At 36.8% G+C, this 22,297-nt stretch overlaps 1 protein-coding gene across 1 annotated transcript in view; it reads right to left on the bottom strand.

Moving 5' to 3' along the window:
* The window catches only part of LOC107565742 (E3 ubiquitin-protein ligase UBR5-like), a 109,026-nt gene that overhangs the window by 69,597 nt on the left and 17,132 nt on the right, over positions 1-22,297 (bottom strand). Inside the window, exons 2-15 of the mRNA XM_016251011.1 lie at positions 18,306-18,350; positions 18,107-18,188; positions 15,213-15,289; positions 14,024-14,143; positions 12,701-12,971; positions 11,203-11,362; positions 10,972-11,121; positions 9,748-9,941; positions 7,398-7,517; positions 7,195-7,305; positions 6,893-7,047; positions 6,692-6,809; positions 6,005-6,127; positions 5,617-5,760 (exon numbers count right to left, since the gene is read on the bottom strand). Of these exons, the coding sequence (XP_016106497.1) occupies positions 5,617-5,760; positions 6,005-6,127; positions 6,692-6,809; positions 6,893-7,047; positions 7,195-7,305; positions 7,398-7,517; positions 9,748-9,941; positions 10,972-11,121; positions 11,203-11,362; positions 12,701-12,971; positions 14,024-14,143; positions 15,213-15,289; positions 18,107-18,188; positions 18,306-18,350 (1,870 nt within the window). The remainder of the gene's footprint in view (positions 1-5,616; positions 5,761-6,004; positions 6,128-6,691; positions 6,810-6,892; positions 7,048-7,194; positions 7,306-7,397; positions 7,518-9,747; positions 9,942-10,971; positions 11,122-11,202; positions 11,363-12,700; positions 12,972-14,023; positions 14,144-15,212; positions 15,290-18,106; positions 18,189-18,305; positions 18,351-22,297) is intronic.

Genomic DNA, 22,297 nt, shown 5'->3' with positions numbered 1-22,297 from the left:
TATATATATATGTGTGTGTATATATATATATATATATGTATTAGACTTGTGCCGATATTCGGTAATGCGATATATCACAGTAATGAATATGCACAATATTGTTATCGTGGGCACTTCTAAATACCGTGAATAATTATATATTACAAATTATTCCGAATTTTGAATGCATTTTAAGAATACTTTTCCCATCAACTGGTCAAAATGCACAACATTGCTGTATGCTGCGTGAGTGCGCACACTGATGTAAACAAGCCCGGACGAGAAGCACACAGCAGCAAATGTGAGAGACGCTCTGGATGAAAGCGCACTTTCACTCTCTGACAGCAGATGGCGCTAAACTGCAGAAATAATAATAATAATAATAATAATTCATTTAAACGCAGCCGTTAGCCCGGAAACCCTGTAAACAAAGCAGCTGCACTACTTTCCGTTAAACAATATTTAATAACACGTTGTTAAAATCGAAAGTTGCAACGGTGTTATTTAATGAGCTAACATGAACTAAGACTTGTATTTTTAAACAAAGATTAATAACTTCTGTAGCAAATGTAGTTATTGCTCATTGTGAATGTTAATGCATTAACTAAGGTTAACTAATATGGTCTTATTGTAAAGGGTTCTTTTGCACTTTAATCTGTGTAAAACTTTTAACTTTATACATTTTTCTGTATTGCATTTAAATGTTCAGTTATTTTTGTTATAAGAAAAAAGTTATTAAACCTGTTATACTGTATTATGACAACACTTGTTTAAAACTAAATTTCAATACCGTGATAATATCGTATACCGCAATAAAAGCATTAGCAATTAATCGCAACATGAAAATTTGATACCGACATACATGCATACATACATACCATACATGCATACCATACCATACATACCATACATAACTTTTTTTTAACACACAAATGCTTAACACTGTATGCATAAATTTTAGTCATTCAACAAATGATTATATTATCATTTCATTGCTTTCTACAGACCAGTGCAGGGCTCGACAATAAGGACTGCCCGATGGCCCGGGGCCACCGTGAAAGACATGATCGGGCCACTGCCACGTCGTCACAAAAACTTTATCATTTACATCTGTTTTTAAGCCTTGCTAATTAAAAGAACAAAAGAAATCAAGCAATTTAAAAGCATTCCAGCAAGGCACTAAAGACAACGCCATTAAGTACTCGCGCGCTGTATTCTGTGTGTACAGCGAGCGCACACACAGACGCCCGAGCCCCGAGTTGAGTTTCTTTCCAGGTCTTTCTTGCACTTGAACGGACAAATACATACAAAAATGTGTCAAAATACCCGTCCTGGCGAGTAACTTTGTAGCTTTCATGATTCATCTATATTTAATATATACAGTGGAGCACAGGCGCACTGGTCAACCGGCCATTTTTTTGTTTTATTTCAGAGACGGTCTCTGTTCCGTGCTTGCACACAAACTGCATCACCATAATTTTTTTCAAAATGTAATTTGTGTGAAAATATTACGTTATTATTATATTTAGTCTGTAAACAGCCGTTAACAGAGGCCCGCGACGCTGAAGACGGACGCAAAGAGGAGAAAATACTCTAGCAGGCAGAGCAAGATCACTGTTCACGATGCGTGAAATATAGGAAGAAAATCTTAAATACTGAATTTTATATGGATGTGTTTCTGAGGGAAACTGACTTTTCAGAGAAGTTTACATGGTATTTTCTTTTCATCTTGGCTGCGTATAATGCATTTAAAGTAGTGCTAATATGCACAGCTCTGCTTTGTGTACAGCGATAACCAAGTAAACGCTGCTGTTCCATGAGCGTCTCCTGCTGTCAGAGAGTGAATGTGCGTCTCATTCAGACCGTCTGCTGTTTCGGTAATATGCAGGTGTTTTATGTAGCATTATTTCACAAAGCTAAAGTCAGACCATTCCGATTTGCTTCAAATTTTGAAATTAACAGTCTAATTTAAATCAAACATTGCACATGCTACAAAGTGTGTATAATTTTTTCTTTCTTTTTTTTGATCAATTCATTATTAACATGCAGTGGTTACCACCAATTTCAAATGGCTATGTCCACTTCCAGAATAAAAATTTCCTGATAATTTACTCACTCCCATGTCATCCAAGATGTTCATGTCTTTCTTTCTTCAGTCACAAAGAAATTAAGTTTTTTGAGGAAAACTTTCCAGGATTTTTCTCCATATAGTGGACTTCAATGGTAGCCAACAATTTCAAGGTTAAAATGCAGTTTCAATGCAGCTTCAAAGGGCTGTACACGATCCCAGCCGAGGAATAAGGGCCTTAATCTAGCGAAACGATTGGTAATTTTCTTAAAATATATATATTTATACACTTTTTAACCACAAATGATCGGCTAGCATTAGCTCTGCTATTTGTGGTATAAGCATTTGTAGTTCAGTTTATAAAAAAAATTTTTCCAGAAAATGACTGATCGTTTCGCTAGATAAGACCCTTATTCCTCGGCTGGGATCGTGTACAGCTTTTTTTGAAGCTGCACTGAAACTGCATTTTGGACGTTCAAATCGTTGGCCACCATTGAAGTCAACTATATGGAGAAAAATCCTCAAAAAAACTTAATTTCTTTGCGACTGAAGACAGACAGACATTAACCATCTTGGATGACATGGGGCTGAGTAAATTGTCAGGAAATTTTTATTCTGGAAGTGGGCTTATCCTTTAAGTAGTGACTGTTTAAAATAAAACTTTCTTCATCAAAATGCCATTTTTAATTATCAATCAATGTTTCGGCAAATGGAAAGGTTTCTGCCCATGTGTGTGCTTTTACAGCCGCATGTGCATTTACCTGTAGCTCATCTATTCTGAGCAGTCGACAGTCTTGCAGCAGTGAGGAGGGGTCAGAGTCAGTGGGAGCTGCGCTCTGGCTGCTCACGCTGCTCGACGTCCCTGGAAATTTCACAGCTCTAAATACCGTGAATAATTATATATTACAAATTATTCCGAATTTTGAATGCATTTTAAGAATACTTTTCCCATCAACTGGTCAAAATGCACAACATTGCTGTATGCTGCGTGAGTGCGCACACTGATGTAAACAAGCCCGGACGAGAAGCACACAGCAGCAAATGTGAGAGACGCTCTGGATGAAAGCGCACTTTCACTCTCTGACAGCAGATGGCGCTAAACTGCAGAAATAATAATAATAATAATAATAATAATTCATTTAAACGCAGCCGTTAGCCCGGAAACCCTGTAAACAAAGCAGCTGCACTACTTTCCGTTAAACAATATTTAATAACACGTTGTTAAAATCGAAAGTTGCAACGGTGTTATTTAATGAGCTAACATGAACTAAGACTTGTATTTTTAAACAAAGATTAATAACTTCTGTAGCAAATGTAGTTATTGCTCATTGTGAATGTTAATGCATTAACTAAGGTTAACTAATATGGTCTTATTGTAAAGGGTTCTTTTGCACTTTAATCTGTGTAAAACTTTTAACTTTATACATTTTTCTGTATTGCATTTAAATGTTCAGTTATTTTTGTTATAAGAAAAAAGTTATTAAACCTGTTATACTGTATTATGACAACACTTGTTTAAAACTAAATTTCAATACCGTGATAATATCGTATACCGCAATAAAAGCATTAGCAATTAATCGCAACATGAAAATTTGATACCGACATACATACATACATACATACCATACCATACATACATACATACATACATAACTTTTTTTTTAACACACAAATGCTTAACACTGTATGCATAAATTTTTGTCATTCAACAAATGATTATATTATCATTTCATTGCTTTCTACAGACCAGTGCAGGGCTCGACAATAAGGACTGCCCGATGGCCCGGGGCCACCGTGAAAGACATGATCGGGCCACTGCCGCGTCGTCACAAAAACTTTATCATTTACATCTGTTTTTAAGCCTTGCTAATTAAAAGAACAAAAGAAATCAAGCAATTTAAAAGCATTCCAGCAAGGCGCTAAAGACAACGCCATTAAGTACTCGCGCGCTGTATTCTGTGTGTACAGCGAGCGCACACACAGACGCCCGAGCCCCGAGTTGAGTTTCTTTCCAGGTCTTTCTTGCACTTGAACGGACAAATACATACAAAAATGTGTCAAAATACCCGTCCTGGCGAGTAACTTTGTAGCTTTCATGATTCATCTATATTTAATATATACAGTGGAGCACAGGCGCACTGGTCAACCGGCCATTTTTTTGTTTTATTTCAGAGACGGTCTCTGTTCCGTGCTTGCACACAAACTGCATCACCATAATTTTTTTCAAAATGTAATTTGTGTGAAAATATTACGTTATTATTATATTTAGTCTGTAAACAGCCGTTAACAGAGGCCCGCGACGCTGAAGACGGACGCAAAGAGGAGAAAATACTCTAGCAGGCAGAGCAAGATCACTGTTCACGATGCGTGAAATATAGGAAGAAAATCTTAAATACTGAATTTTATATGGATGTGTTTCTGAGGGAAACTGACTTTTCAGAGAAGTTTACATGGTATTTTCTTTTCATCTTGGCTGCGTATAATGCATTTAAAGTAGTGCTAATATGCACAGCTCTGCTTTGTGTACAGCGATAACCAAGTAAACGCTGCTGTTCCATGAGCGTCTCCTGCTGTCAGAGAGTGAATGTGCGTCTCATTCAGACCGTCTGCTGTTTCGGTAATATGCAGGTGTTTTATGTAGCATTATTTCACAAAGCTAAAGTCAGACCATTCCGATTTGCTTCAAATTTTGAAATTAACAGTCTAATTTAAATCAAACATTGCACATGCTACAAAGTGTGTATAATTTTTTCTTTCTTTTTTTTGATCAATTCATTATTAACATGCAGTGGTTACCACCAATTTCAAATGGCTATGTCCACTTCCAGAATAAAAATTTCCTGATAATTTACTCACTCCCATGTCATCCAAGATGTTCATGTCTTTCTTTCTTCAGTCACAAAGAAATTAAGTTTTTTGAGGAAAACTTTCCAGGATTTTTCTCCATATAGTGGACTTCAATGGTGGCCAACAATTTCAAGGTTAAAATGCAGTTTCAATGCAGCTTCAAAGGGCTGTACACGATCCCAGCCGAGGAGTAAGGGCCTTAATCTAGCGAAACGATTGGTAATTTTCTTAAAATATATATATTTATACACTTTTTAACCACAAATGATCGGCTAGCATTAGCTCTGCTATTTGTGGTATAAGCATTTGTAGTTCAGTTTATAAAAAAAATTTTTCCAGAAAATGACTGATCGTTTCGCTAGATAAGACCCTTATTCCTCGGCTGGGATCGTGTACAGCTTTTTTTGAAGCTGCACTGAAACTGCATTTTGGACGTTCAAATCGTTGGCCACCATTGAAGTCAACTATATGGAGAAAAATCCTCAAAAAAACTTAATTTCTTTGCGACTGAAGACAGACAGACATTAACCATCTTGGATGACATGGGGCTGAGTAAATTGTCAGGAAATTTTTATTCTGGAAGTGGGCTTATCCTTTAAGTAGTGACTGTTTAAAATAAAACTTTCTTCATCAAAATGCCATTTTTAATTATCAATCAATGTTTCGGCAAATGGAAAGGTTTCTGCCCATGTGTGTGCTTTTACAGCCGCATGTGCATTTACCTGTAGCTCATCTATTCTGAGCAGTCGACAGTCTTGCAGCAGTGAGGAGGGGTCAGAGTCAGTGGGAGCTGCGCTCTGGCTGCTCACGCTGCTCGACGTCCCTGGAAATTTCACAGCAACATATGCACCATCGACTTTTAGCACCTTGAGTTCAAAAGAGAGAACTGTTGCAAATGAGGTGTCATAGCAAAGCATCACACACAGACCAGAGACAAAACACAGACAGGAATGTCACACGTCAAGAAAAACAGTAAGCTTATCGATCATCATTGGTAATTCTTATTAGATTAAAAGGTTGCAAAAATGCAGACAATAAATCAAAAAACAGTGGAGAAAATAGGCTTGTAGTTTCAGTCTCCACTGGATCGACGTGTACGCCAGCACCCACCTTTCCCACGGGGACGTTTTTAACGTCCTCCACGAAAACGACCTCTCGTAGAGGCCACTGCTCTTCATTGACTTTCTCCTCCTCCTTTGGAGCCGGCGTTGAGCGCCTACGCTCTGTAGCACAGCAGGTAATCAGTTAGCAATGGCAAAACACTGCAGCCAAGTATCTTTTGGAGAGAGAGAGAGAGACAGCGTCACATCACAGTAGAGTCAGCTGTCTTAACCGCAGCTTGTGTACTGCATCAATAATGTGTCTGTTCCCCTTTCGGGCTTGAACTGATGGTAAAACTAATGACATTATTTACTGTCTTTACATTTATTTTGAAAGATGAAGCTCGCGATTATGGTAAGGGGCGTTATATTTCCGACGAGTGCTTGCGGTGTTCGGCCAATCACAATGCACTGGGTCAGCTGGCCAATCAGAGCAGACTGTGCTTGTCGGAAGGAGGGACTTTGTAGAAAACGAAGCGTTTGAGAGAGGCGGGGCATAGAGGACCTACAATAATGTACAGTACTTGAAAAATAGTGGTTTTTGAACATTAAAGCATGTCAACATATTCTGTTACACCAAATACACAAAATAATGATCTTTAAAAAAAGCATCATATGACCCCTTTAAGATCACCCAGCCCTAATCATCACAAAAAAAGAAAAACGAGTTTGCAAACAACAATAGCCCGTTCCTCACCTGAGTTCCTACTGTGATGTTGGGTATAGAAGAGATGCCTGCACTGGACTTTGGCTTCTTGTTCTTGGCTCTGGCCTTTTCAAGCATCTTTTTCCGCTGACTAAAAGGCACAACACCCCTAAAGGAAAAAGAAACTCTGAATTTATTCACAGATCACAAGCACAACGGCTCAAACTATCAGACATGATCCTGCCTGCTCACCACCAGTAAAGGCTGCTCTCCAGCTGGGTGCAGGTGTACAGGGCACAGCAGTGCAGAGAGATGATACGCTCTCCCTGCAGCTCCGGGAACATTTGTGCGCCATGTTCCAGTTTAGCAGCAACAGTACTCAGAGTTTCATCCACCCATGTCGCCACCTACACAATGCAAGTTATTGGAAATTTGAGATCCGAGGACATTTTTTAGTACTGGAGTGTGCAGCACTGATCTTTTTGTATCCGCCCACTCCTGTCCTATGATTTTGTTCTCACCCACTCCCATGTAAATAAATAAAGGTCTTCTACCTTGTTACTTTCGGTGGCCACAGTGGCTCGGATACTGTTGGCAGACAGGTGGGTGATCTTTTCATTGGTCAAGCCCAGGAAAGGGACACGAGGGTGATGTATAGAAGGATTCTACGAAAGCGCAAAGATTTATAAGATTTAATTTAATCAAATCAAATCAAAGTGACAGGAATTCCTTGTTCGATGTGCATTGCAAATCTTACTTGTGCGTTTCTGTAAGGTTCAGGCTCATTCCACTTCCACTGGTACAGTTCACCTTTGGTACTGACGGCAACCATCTCAGAGTACAAAGCCCCAATGCTGACAAACTTTGTTACATAGTCCTAAAGAATCACACAACCAAGGATATATAGTAACTATACAAATAAAATAACAACCTAAAGTGTAATCCAAACAGGCTGGCCATTAAATCAAAAGATAAAATAAGGATGTGCAAGATTAAAAGGAGTACTAATAAATACAGTTTAAAAGACTCATGCCAAGTTTTTAGAAAATATAATATGATATTAGTTTCTGAAACTTGTTTATGAGACTTAAAAGTTGGTTGAATGACTCAAAAAAAAATCAGGGTTATTTTTGTTAACTGAAAATAAAGAAAACTAAAACAAAAAATGCATTTTATTACTTGAAATAAAAACTTAAAGTAACCAAGTTTTAATTCTATGTTGTTTATTTCAGCTAGGTGCCAATATATATTTCTCATTTTCGTTTAACTTGGAGTGCAAGAATAATTCAAACGGAAGTAAAAACTGTATACTTTTATAACAAATAAAAAATAAATCCAAAATTTTCACAATTAATTGAAACCAATTTTATATAAATAAAAAAAAAAATTTTTTTTAAACCTTATCATTATTTTAAAATTTAAATAATCTGATACACAAAAAACAAGTTATGTAATTTAACTGAAACTATTGATTTATGTCATTAAAACTGAACTAATCTTGCAATGTCATAAAAAGCCTTTTTCTTGACATCCAGTTATGAGAATCAAAATAGGTTTTACAGTCATGACATTACAACAAAATTTGTTGCAAACACCCCACTGACTGACTCAAACAGGTTGACCAGTTTTACAAATAATATTTAAAAGAAGAACTGCTCTACTATTACTTTTAAAGAAATAAAACATTATACTAAACTACTTTTACCTCAAATTTCAGCCATGAACTCAACAAAAAAAGAAACAGCACGCAGAAATTGAACACACGTTAATTATCATTGACCCATAAATAGACCGTTCACCCAAAAATGTTGCTCCAAACCTGTATGCATTGCTTTCTTGTGCAGAACTCAACAGAAGATATTTTGAAGAATGTTTGTAACCAAACAGTTTCCGTTTGCAAGGACTTGTCAATATAATGCAAGCCAATGGCAACCGAAACCAAATGTTTTGTTACCAACATTCTTCAAAATATCTTCTTTTATATACCCAGAATAAATAAATAAAAAAAAAAATACAGGTCCGAAACTAAATGATGACCGCGTTTACATTTTTGGATAAACTGTGACAAGACTTAAAATGCACCATGGAAATCTGAAATAGGGATGCACCGAATGTCCAGCAAGAGCAATTATTCGGCTGAAAAAAATTTGGTGTTCGGCCGAATAAGCGAAAACACCGAATAAATTGTACCAAACAATGACGTGACATGATCAAATAGAGAGGCGTGCTAATGCAGCAAACATGTCGGAGGTGTGGAAGCATTTAAAACTGCCTGAGAAAGACGCAAAAATCCATACAAGCAACGACAGCGAGAGACTATTTATTTCTGCATCTGCACCATCATGTCTCCGATGAGAAGAAGAAAGGGGTGGTTGTTGTTGGTTACTGTATGATGATTGAAATTGTGAAATGGCCTTAAACAATTAGGAAGTAAACTGCAGAACGTTAGGTTTTCTAATGCACGCATGGATTGCATGTATTCAAACAGCGCTGCATGAGCTCGCGGCGCCAGGGTTCAAAGTCCAAAGCGCGAGGAAAATCTGCGCTGAAACGGCGTTACTCGTCAGCTGCTCGGTAACATTTTTATAAATTTTTACAAGGCATGGATGTGACGATGTGATACGTGCAACAAACATCTTCCCAAATTCATAATGAGAATCATTTATAAATCTGCTGCTGTCAACAAAAAGAAGCACTGAGGTCTTCCTGGGGGTTTCTGCCAAAAAAGCTCCATCAACATTCATTAACGTTAGTATTGTAATTTTACTGTTGTTCTGTAAAATAAAAAAGACAATAATAATAATTACAACAGCTATATTAATACATTATAACATTCACACAGTGTTCAAATCGGTAATAGATTTGTATCTGTGGGATCTGAAATATTTTCTGACAAAACAGTAAAAAGCAAAATATGGGTATTTCAATTATATAATGGTGAAAAGAGTTGGCAAAATACATGGGACAAAAAAAAATGCGAAAAAACATGTTCGGTATTCGGCCCAGTGTTTCATTTTGTTTGGCTTCTGCCAAGAATTTTCATTTCGGTCGGTGCATCCCTAATCTGAAGTTTCTTATTCTAGGATATTGAAGGCTTAAAGGCCCACCTTATCAGGCCACCACTGGAGCTCTTCACCCAGAGTGACAGGGCTCTGCAGCGGCACGCTCTTCTTGTCAAGGCTGGGCTCTCCCTCACGGCTGGTGGAGCCACGCTCCGCATCGAAGGAGGCTCCATCCAGCCACCTCCTCTCGCGCAGCCTCAGGACCGACTCCCGCTCGCGGAGCAATTCAGAGTCTCGCTCTAGGGGGAGAAGGAGAACTGGTATGCAATAGGGTCACACCAGTGGGATAACAGTAAGCCACTCTCTGGGAAAGACCCTCGAAATAGTGAGATTTCATACAAATTACAATTAATAAGACTAAAAATTCTACTGTACTTCTGTGACACCAACCACCAAAAACAACTGACCATTATGTTGTAAATACGACACTGCAGGTGAAAAGGATCCATGACCATTTTAGGTAATGATCCATAATCTATTATAAGTAAAATAGGGCTACATAGGGACGCTGTACAGGATGGCTTTGTCAGTTGGTGGGTCGCATTAGCAGCGAAAACATCTTGTTGACGGGGGTGTCCAGCATTAGTTGAGCTGTATGGGTATAAACTGCAGGGTCTTATGGGTAACTGTCTGCACTGCAGGGCCTTTCGCAGAGGGCTCACTAGACCATGCAGGACAACTGGACACGCTCTCAAACGCACAGACACTCACACACAACACAAACATGCAGCAAGGCATCTTAAAGGATTTGATATCCAGAGGCTAATCATAAAGCACTCGGTTCACAGATGCTGGTTTATGAACATGTAATTTGAAATGAAATGAAAGTATAATTCTGGACTGCATTATTTGCATGCGATTCAAAAATACAACGCATGACCTGACCCAAACTTGTTGTTAAGTTCAGTAACTAACAGTTGCATAGCAACATTGTAACCTGATGCATTATTATAGAACTCAGCTGGTTCCAATCAGAATTTGAACTCATTTTAAAATTAGCGTTACTGTTTTGTTTTAAAGTGTTGCATAATGGGCATCTGTATTCGCAGGGATTCATTTGTTATGATTAATCTTTTGTTTGACTTCAGTTTCAAATCAACAGCATCTTTCATATCTGCATGAATGTGTTGCGAGTTGTGACTTTATTTATTAAAAATACAGCATTAACGATGAACGCAGTGGTTGTGGCACAAGCATTTCCACAAATCTTGCTGAATGGCTTCATGACACTCAGTGTATGCAAGCATGACTGTGTGTTTTAGGCTTTACCTCGTGAAGAGCCGAGACGAGACAAGGAAGAGCGTCGGAAAGAGGGGTAGCCGAAGTAGCTGATGTCCTCAGAGAACATGGCGTCCGCGTCAATGATCACGCTGGGGTGCGCAGAGTGAATGTCCGCGTCTAGCAGTGACATCAAGTCTTCTGTGGAAGTATGAAAGGTATTGTCAGAAATGTTTGTTAAAATGACTTGAGCGTCATTACCGTGCCCCATCTTCTGTTTACCTCCAGGTAAATAGGACTCGCTGGCCGTGTCGTCTCCGTCATCGCCGTCCTCATCGTCTCTGCTCAGCAGGTTGTTTACAGCCAAGTTCACGTCAAGGTTTGTGCGCTGCAGCTCTCGAATGATGACACTCCTGGACTTTCCCTGAAGAACCACCTGGGCCTATTTGGGGAAGCAAAGCCAATCAGTTACGACATTACTAAGCAGGTCTGGGTCACATGTCACCCCAAAATGAATTAAATAATAAAAAAAATTATAGAATATACCAAATGAATACTAGATTTGTAATCTTTTTGTTAACTGCATACAGCCCAATTTTATTACCTGCATTTTATTGAAAACAATCCTTAGCTATTAATAAAATTATAAATGCATGCAAAACATTTTGAAACAAGATTTGTAGTATAAATACAATATTTTGCTTTCTAATGTAAACTGTCATGTTTCTAAAATTTTATTAATGTGAAAAGCAATATGAATTGTTTTGTAGTATTTATACTTCAAACCTTTACACACACATGATGTTTAGCATATATTTGTATTTGTTAATATATTTTATTATATTATATACTGTAGCATTTATATGTGAGCCTGGAGCACAAAAGCAGTGTTAAGTCGCTGGGGGATATTTGTAGCAATAGCCAACAATACATTGTATGGGTCAAAATTATTGATTTTTCTTTTATGCCAAAAATCATTAGGATATTATACAAAGATCATGTTCCATGAAGATATTTAGTAAATTTCCTACTGTAATTATATCAAAACTTAATTTTTGATTAGTAATATGCATTGCTAAGAACTTCATTTGGACAACTTTAAAGATGATTTTCTCAATGTTTAGATTTTTTTGCACCCTCAGATTCCAGATTTTCAAATAGTTGTATCTCGACCAAATATTGTCCTGTCCTAACAAACCATACAGCTTTCATATGACGTATAAATCTCAATTTCGAAAAATGTATCCTTATGACTGGTTTTGTGGTCCAGGGTCACATATTTCAAACCTTTACACAATGATTGGCATGCTTATATGTGTTTTAAAAATCTATACATTTGTTTTACTATATTGTACATTATATTATACACATATATTATATTGTATTATGTAATATTGTAGTATTTATATTTCAACCTTTACACACAATGATTCGCATGGATTTATATTTGTTAATAATTTTAAATATTTTTCAATACAACAAACGCAGGCAATAATCATCAAAATAATTTAGGGTTAAAATAACCAATTTTTTTGCTAAATGACCAAAAAATTATTTCAGTTTTTTATTTATTTTTTATTTGATTATTTCAGTTTAATTGTATGTCTAAAGCTAAAAATGCTATGAGATTCTCAATTGAGAATGAAGTTTCTGTTATGTAAAAAGCTGAATAATATACACAAACATTACATGGAACTTATTAAGCAGAGCTATGGCAAGCACATCCAACTTAAACAGCCAAAATCAGGAATGTGGAAGAGGCCCATGAAGCGAGTGTTACCTGAGAGATGAGCTCCTCTGGGATGACAGAGGCTGGAATTACGGGCTGTGGCTGACTGCCCAACAGGCCGGAGCCTCGATCTCTGCCAGTGCGGATCACGCGGGTCTGTCTGCGTGAATCACGGGCTGCTGTGGAGGACCGGCCTGAAGATCCTCCTCCTCCAGCGCCTCCTCCAGCGCCCCCTCCGCTCCCGCTGCCTCCTCCTGCGCCTCCACCACTGCTGGCTCCACCTCCACTGCTGCCACCATTTACTCCTGAACTCCAGCGGCTCCTGTCAGGCACAGCGTGCAATCAGGATCAGTGTACGGCCAACCAGATTCCCTCTGCATCTGATATTAAACTCCAACAGCCCACTTCTAAGGACTAGTTTCATATTCTTTGTCTTGTGATCATGAGAGAATTAAGATGGATGTTTTAATATTGATTCAGTGATTTAAGCAGTTTAAAACTGATTTAACAATTCAAGGTCACTCAAACGCTAATTATGCATTCATATATTTAATTGTTTTAGTATTTATCATCATACAGTTTTACTATGTAATATATTACAGCTTATAAAATAGAAATTTGATTGTTTATTACTGTGTATATATTTAAATGTTTTGGTAATACTGTATAATGATACATTTTTTATAATATATATAGTATTGTTCTATATGATAATATAAAATATAAATATTTCTGTTTGTTACTATGCATATTCATAGTGATTCATTAAATGCAAATTATTAAATATTTTTCCCTGTTCATTTAGCGAAAAATTGATAATGTACTTTACTGTATTTTACTTTAAATATTTTTCATTATTTAAAGCTACAATGGCTAATAAAAATATATAATATTATATAATTATTGTAATTATAGAATATACACAAATATTGCTGTTTATGACTATATATTTTTGTACATTGGTTCATATGAAAATGCTTAAATATTTTTCATAAATACGGATTTTTCTCTATATACACACACACACTTCAACCTACTTTGCTATTATTATTATTTTCTACTTATAATAATCATTGAATCTAGTCAAAAAGTTGAAAAATACCAGTTTATTTTTTTATATATAGCACAGCTCTAACAAGCTCACTTTAGAAAAACATTGAATTTGAATTTACTTTCTTCCTAGTAATTGAGCATTTCTCACAAAATAAAACACGTTTCTGGAAATGGGTTTGTAGTGTGAATATTTCCAGGTGGGGATTTTATTGCATGCAAACAAAACAGCAAAATCATCTTTAAAAAAGTTTCTTATAACCAAAGGCAGCACTGCACATGTGCCTGGAAGGCTGCATTTCTGATAGCCCTGCCACAACTTACCCAAGGGTGTTGCCTGCCAGTCTGCCCAGTGTGTCAGAACCAGACAGGAACCAGGGCGGATCACTAGTCCTGCCTGGCCTGGAGCTCCTTCCTGCCCCTGAGACACTGCTCAACTTTGAACTGGAAACAAAAGATGGGAGATCAGTTACAAACCTATAGTCCCACATGTGGGACCATCACAGACCCTGGAAAGCCCAGGCCTACGAGCCAATCGGCCTCTTGTACCGTGGGGCGACTAACATGGCAACACCCTTGGGAATCAGAACTGACTGCAGCTCATTCCTCAGGCAAGAGCTGTAGGAAAAGCTGACAGGGAACTGCTAAAGATTTCCCCTAAATCATGTGCCATCATGCCCGCTAAATATTTCGGTCATATACAAACACCAAGGATTGCTTGAGGTTCACAAAAGGGAATTTGCAATGCTGCGACATGGCTTCGATCCAAAAAAAACACGAAAAGAAGCACTAGCCCACCTCCTCAGTTCAAACAAAAATGCACAAACAAACCACTGCAATAAGCAGTGAACAGCAAAGCGGTCAACATCAGCATAACAAGTCATTTTTGCAGTTTACTTTCAATAAATAGTCTTTTCGTACTCGGAAGCTTTGAATTGTAAGAGTTACAATATATTTATATGTCTTAAATTAAAATTTTCTGTACCACCAAATATTAAAGTGTTTATAAGGTAGTGTTGTAACATGCTTGCATGTGTATTTGGTTTTCCCCATTTCGGTAATAAAAAAAACACTGCTGATAAAACCAGACGACAAAAGCTGGCCATGCCTAATCTACAGGCTTTAGACTGACAGAGTTCCTTCCATTTGAACCGCTTCATAAAATTCCCTTCCTTCCATCACTAAGAATATAATGCAAGCACATATTTTCCATGCAACTGTAAGGCTACATCTTTAGAAAAAATTACTTCATCATATATAGTGCTCATATTTACACTACACTAACATTTAAAAAATCATCAGTATGTCTTCACGCCAAAGCCCACAACACAACCTTTAATCATATAAGATGGGTAATGCCGGTAAAAATTCAGCACACTTGAAACAGAATTAAGACAAACTTAATACATAAACCCAGAGCAATTATAACCAGAAGGGACAGATCTAGAGTTATTTTGCATGCCAGCTCATATATGCATTTTCCATGCATCTAACAGGGGTAATAATTTCTCACCCATCATTGCCATCGGGCTTGCCGAGCTCCAGTCGGTCGGGCTGGACGGCAAAGTTTATCCTGCAGATACGTCCATCCTGAAACAAAAGAGTGTAATTTTCTGCATTGCTTTGTTTTCATTAGACAAAAATTAATTATATATTCATCCTCCTGTTGTTCCAATCCCATATTCTTTTTGTTTTCAATGCAACACAAAAGCAGAATTTGAAGAAATTGTGCATTGCTCTTTTAAAAAGGTCCTTTTGAAGCTTAAGAAACAGTATCTGTGAAATTCAGTTTTTATGGAAATTGCTTTGAATTCAATGTAAATCACTTCAGATAAAAAGGTCTGCCAAACGCATAAATGTAAATGTAACGGATAAAAGCAAAAACCAGCAAACTGGTTTGGAACAACATGAGTACCAGCAAATGCCATATTTTAATATCATTAAAACCGTATTCGATCACCGTGATTTGAACAACTGAGGATAAATACGGTCCAGCATAAAGCAGTTTTAATAACAGTCTCATGTGCGCAAAGCAGCAGAGTAGTTTCGTTTCGTGTGAAAACATGGCGGGAAGCTGGGAGGGTTTAAGAGTGTGCTAAGGGAATTATACAAATGAATTAATTATATGAACGTACCTCTGAAGGCTTTGACTGACTTCAGAAAAGATTCAATGGTGTTTTGCTTTCATCTTCGCTCCATGTAATACCTAATAAGTAGTGTTCTTAATAGCAATGCTGCTTTGTTCACAGGAAACAGCTCTAATTCTGCCGCTTCAAAAGCGCCACCCAGTGTCAGAGAGCGGATTTACAGAGTTACATTGACATTCAGCCTGTGTGGAGTTTTTGCCTGGCCAAAAATAACAGTCCGAATTTGCATACCCTGCTGTAAATTTTGACCGGTTGTTGAAAAACAAGCTTATGTGGATTCTACACATTTAAACAATTCGGATAAGTTAGATAAAATAATTTATGGAGCAGATAAAATACATATAATCATTTATTAATCAATTAGCATTTTGACTTAACCCTTTTTTTATTTAAAGGCTGTTTGGGTAAATGTGAGGTTTAAAAAATACATTAAAAATAATAATTTGGCGCCTATGTTTTCTTCTGATAGGAGCCAATGGCTCCTTACTTGATTTTTTTTGTCTGGAGCCCTGTAAACTGTTGTCAGTCATGTTGTCATTTAAAATCGGACCATCATTGGTAATGTTATTGTTTTAGTGTTTATGCAAACTAAAAGTAATTGTATTTATTGTTTGTTAACTTTAAAGTCCTCCTGTAGTCAAAAATGTTATCCCTTAAACCTCATCAAAATTACATATCCATGACCAAAATTACATGATCCAGAGATAATGACTGATAGAACTATGTTTTTACTAGCGGACAACTACAGTGGACACTGTAACAGTCATTAAAGTTACTTACTTGACGATGTTGTGTCTTCAAAATGCCTTGAAGACTTGAATGCAGCCAAGTTTGTGATTCTTAATTCGCGCCCGCGAGCAATGCATGTGAAGTGCGGATGCCAATGTGGGAGAGGTGGGTCTGACTCCGGGCTATTTTTCCACTGTTGCCGCGGGTTATTTTTTAAGTTAACGTTTCTAAATTCAAGTTAAACCACAGCTTCATAAGCATTCATCCTCTATTTTATTTTTGGTTTTGTGCTTGTAACAGGGATTCAAGTTTTCCGTCGCTACGACAGATTTCTGTCAGTTGATAAAGATAATCACTTGCTTCATTCCTGAATGATTCAGCCATTTGAACGAATCAATTGAATGAATGACTCCATGATAAAATCAGTGACTTGCCGCCACCTGCTGGTGGATTTAGTTACATTTTTAGCGTATAATTTCAGTTATTTAAATCATTTAATATTTCTTTAATAAGACAAATAAGTAACCAATCATATGAAATTAGTACTAATAAATTCATTTGTACTACAGAGGTGGCACAGAAGAACACAAAGGTGGCTTGTAGGTACATTTTCAGATGTTTAATGTGGCTCAGCGGTGGCATGAGTGCAAATAAATTCATGGGGAGATTAATGTTTTAAATATAAAATTTTGAATACAGAAATATTAAATGATTTAAATAACTGAAATTATACGGTAAATATTAAACTAAATCCACCAGCAGGTGGCGGCAAGTCACTGATTTTATCATGGAGTCATTCATTCAATTGATTCGTTCGAATGGCTGATTCATTCAGGAATGAAGCAAGTGACTGTCTTTATCAACTGATGGAAATCTGTCGTAGTGACGGAAAACTTTAATCCCTGTGGTTATTGGTATATTTTGCATGCAAACCTTGCATAAATGGAGAGTGGGATATGCTAATGACAGGAATCTATCCCTTGACGTGATTGGTTATTGAATTTTGTGACGTAGCAAACCGTGGGCTGTTTCAAACCGCGTTTCTGGGACTGCCATTGGCAAACTACAGTTTTAAGGAGAAAATACTCAGCAATGGTGTTGATTAATGGATCGGCACATGGTTTGTCTAAAAGCAAATTAAAAACACCACATAGACAAATAACAAACTTGATTTTCACGACAGGGGGACTTTAAATAAAAAAACTTGGTGTAATGATTTATGTTTCAGTACTTTTTTTACATATCCAGCACATTTTAACAATACCGTGATAATACTGATAACCGATAAATATGAATTAGAGATGTAACGTATGACAATTTCATAACACGTTTATAGTGACCTAAATTATCAATTTAGGTCACTATAAACGTGTTAAGAAATTGTCATACGTTACATCTCTAATTCATATTTAGAGTAAATTATTGCTTTAAAATACAATGATCCACATGAAAAAACAAAACACTTCAGGTTTATGAAAAAGCCTGAAATAATGCATGATATAAAGTAACAGTGCTGCATAATAAAGGTTACCTCAAGGAGAAATCCAGCATGATTTGGTCCAACCACACACTGCTTAAGTTTGGCCTGCTCCAATGGAACAAGGTGTGGATGACTGCCGTGTGGACAGAGAAATGTTAGTCAAGTGTTTTCACAAAACTCAATACTTCATTGATGTGGAAAGAACTCTAAAACCACCGGGCTTAAAATGTAAATGCTTGGTAAAACATACCTGTTACAGTTGTATTTGTTGAGCTTTTCCGACACTTCACGGAGTCTGTAAGAAACATCAAAGGCATGTGATGCACTGGGATTATAAAACAGACTCAATACCCACAGTAAATACAATTATTCAATATCTAAAATAATAATGTTCATGCCACATTATCAAAGGCACAGCTGAATGTAGAGAGTCATCATTTATATTGGCTTGAGCAATGGCCAACACCTCTGAACCGAAACTGGCCAAAACCTAGGCAGGAGAGAGGATTACTATTACGGTTTGAATAGAGGAAATCTGTAGGAGACGGAAGGAAAACTGAGCAACAGATCAGGCCTCATGGTCAGAAAAAACCAAGTGCCCTTGTGGGTCATTCTGGGCATTTTACACTTATTAGTTTAAATGCTTTAGTTTAATGCTTTAATACATATGCATAACGCATTTGGAAAATGCAATTTGAAAAAAACTTAATCCATCAGAATAATGAATGTTCCAACAAACCTGCAGGCCTAGTTTCATTTCACAAACAAATGACCCCCTAAGTAAACCAAAATTCAATCAACATTGATTTATGATTCCTTAAAATAGCTAAATGGGCTTTAAAACGGAGCATATTTATACAAAGCCCAGTAAAAATCTCAACCAATACATCCGCTATAAATAATCATGTCATGGAAGAGAAGGATACAACAAACATAAAACTTAAAATAAGATTAATAAATAAGATTAATAAAATAAAATAAAATTTGGTATAGGGCTGAAACGATTCCGAGTAACTTGATTACAAAAAATCATCGAGGCAAATTATTTGTCTTATTAGTCTGTTTACTGTAACTGTAAATAGGCCTACATTTAACTGCCTCTTCAGACGCAGCTTCGGTTTCCTTTGCATTACAAAGATGAATTTTGTTGATACTGATATCATTCGTTTGGTAACAGCCCAAATGTCTTATTATTCAAATTGACTGATTAAATGTAAGAATTGGACTCAAAAGATGATGCACACTTTTAGAAAAAAATGGCTTTATAAAGGTAAAAATGCCCATAAAATGTAAAAATCTATTTAAACCTATTGGAAAAGATTAATTTCTATCACTGCTGTGAACTGACCAGCACACAGATTATGAAGGACATCAAAAACAAGTTTCACACACACACCAGTATGTAGAGACATTTAAGAGGGTTTATTCTCCAAATAACTAATTTCATGTTGCAGAAAAATGTGTTTAGAAAGTGTATGGACTCTTGTTCCAAGTTACCTTCCTCTCCCGTGATTTTTGCCTCTTACAAAAGCCACAAAGCCTTCCAAGAAGACAGTAAAGGCTTATGTCATGCTTGAGCTTTAGTTAGGCTGAAACTTGAAAGTTAAGTTGTAGGTTGCAATGTTTACCTTTTTAAAGTAATGTGAAATAGATTTTTGTCAGGGATGTAACGATTCACGATTTTAATTTCATGATTCGATTCATGATTTTATTTTTTACAAAATGAGATTTAAGACAAATTATAAATTAAATGTGTCCTTTTATTATTGCTTGGACAAAATGCTGCACATTTCTTTGTGAAATTGAAATATAACTATAATAATATACTAATATAGCACTTGCATATTATTGCTCTTTTGTTGGTTTTGATTGCTTCTGTTGTCCTCATTTGTTAGTCGCTTTGGATAAAAGCGTCTGCTAAATGACAAAATTTAAATATAATATAAATGTAAATAAAATCAAATACATAAGTAACAAATAAAATTAATCTCTTCATATAAACAAACTAAGGCTTTGTCTGTGCTCTTTCCATTTAAAATAAGAGGCAGCCACTGCATTTTAATCATGATCCAAACAAAGATGCTGCATACATGCAACATGAGCAGTTTTTAATCTAAATTAAATTGTATAATTTCGACTTTGACTTCAGTTTATGTATTAACTATACATAAAAATATCTGCGTGAAACAGAAACAGCAGACGAGCTGAATGAGACGCAGATTCTCTCTCTGCCAGCAGGTGGCGCTTAAAGCGTTTCCTGGTTTCTGCTGTAAACAAAGCAGCGCTGCACTTATGAACTTTAATATGCGTTATACAGAGGCAAGATGAAAAGAAAAAATACCATCTAAACACAGTAAGTTCCCCTCAGACATGCATTCATATAAACTCCTACCCCTAAATGAATCGCAATTTGTTTAGCATCTCAACCGATTTGAATCGTCACATATTTGAATCGATTTTCAACTGGCTCGCAGTTAATCGTTACATCTCTAATTTTTGTATTTATTTATTTTATTTCTTATTTTTATTTTTGATACATTTGTATTTTGAAAAACTAAAAAGTGAGGCTCCGCTGGAAATCTTCTCTTCATTACGAATGATTTCATTTTTTCATGCCGCAAGATAACAGCCCTTAAAACCAATGACTGGGTATAAAAATAGAGATTTTTAGGCCAAACAATCAGATATAAAAACAAATGCATTCAATTTCCACCAGGAAACCTTGGGTATGAGTGCACCAGGGACAAAGAACACACTTGGAAGGCAGCGTGCAAACGGCTCCAAATTGGCTGAGGAAAAAAGATTTCTCTCAGATGTTGGCCAACTTTAGTCCTTCAAGCTCTTGGACAAAAAGTGTGTCATAAACCAGCTATAAAATAGTAAAAATGGTTGCATACCAAAATCTAGTATGTTGCCTATGTAGGCAGCATTTTAATGCACCATACACTTTTTGTCTAGAGCATTTGAATAATTTAAAAGACACAGGGCTACTGTCTATGTAGTGCATTCCAAATAAGTCCCTTATAAGGTTTCATTTCAGGTAGAATTGCTCACTTAGTAGGCAGCTCACTAGGTTTTGGAACAGAGCCAATGTTTTGCTTGGCATACTTGGCACACTAATACAGCAACATGCCTACAGCATTATCTGAACAATGATAAGCAATAGAGACAACTGAACACAAACACCATGATGTTTACAAACGATAAGTCGTTTTTCAAATTACATACTCAAATTATTACATACAATCATCTAAACCTATCAGTAAGGTCTTCAGATTCATTTCAATACAATCAATACTGAACCACTGAGCAGCTCCTCTTTGAATATGACCTCTGTAGATGAACTCCGTATGAAAACAAGAGGAAAGACCTGAAAACCTTCGTCCAAGTACTTTCAAAACAAACCAAAAACAACATGAATATGCTCTCCCACAATACCATAATACATGGCACAGCATATTATATTGGCAGGGAAATGGTGCCAAAAATTGGGCACAAGGCAAACACATGCATACACAAGCTTTTCAATGCATGCACTTCATGATACAAACGAAAAAAGCCCAAGATCAGCGACATCATACTGCAATGTGCACAGAGAATATCCTTGCACAGCAGCAGTCTAAGCTACTGAGATCATGCTGAATCTAGCATGAAGGGGACACTTTGCAGAAAGGTTCCTCGTTTTCTGTCAACGCAGCGCAGCAGAAAAGCCTTCAAGTCATGGCTCATTATTGCAGGACGTATCAGTGGACAATGAAGGATGGAGGGCTCCATGTACACGCTGAAACGTTAATGACTAGTGCAAGTATACATCAGTTCTGGGGATGACAGATAGTAATGAACAGGACAACCTAACCATAGTGGCGAGAAATGCAAGAACGTGATAACTTGTAGGGCACTAAGCGTCCAAACAAAATGGCTCAAAACTGCATTAAATCTTGACGCAAGGCATGTTTTTCCCTTTGTTGGAAATGATTACCGTTTGATGCATAAAGTGTCTGAAACGCGATTCATAACACATGTTAATGCCATAAGGTAACATTTCCATGCATGAATTAAATAAATGGCACCAAAAATATGCTTACACTGCTGCTTACTAAATTACTCTAGTTCTGACAGTGATTCACTCTCACAGCCTGCCACAGTCTTATCTGATCTGCCAGAGTTTCAAAACCAAAAATATTTGTACACTTCTATTATCAATATAAAAGATCAACATTTTTTGGGGGGGGGGGGGTTTTG

This window comes from Sinocyclocheilus grahami, unplaced genomic scaffold (assembly GCF_001515645.1).
Source record: "Sinocyclocheilus grahami isolate Dianchi unplaced genomic scaffold, SAMN03320097.WGS_v1.1 scaffold1024.1, whole genome shotgun sequence".
In the NCBI taxonomy this organism is placed as follows: Eukaryota; Metazoa; Chordata; class Actinopteri; order Cypriniformes; family Cyprinidae; genus Sinocyclocheilus; species Sinocyclocheilus grahami.
Note: the sequence above shows the minus strand (reverse complement) of the source record. Positions and strands in the feature narration are given on the sequence as shown.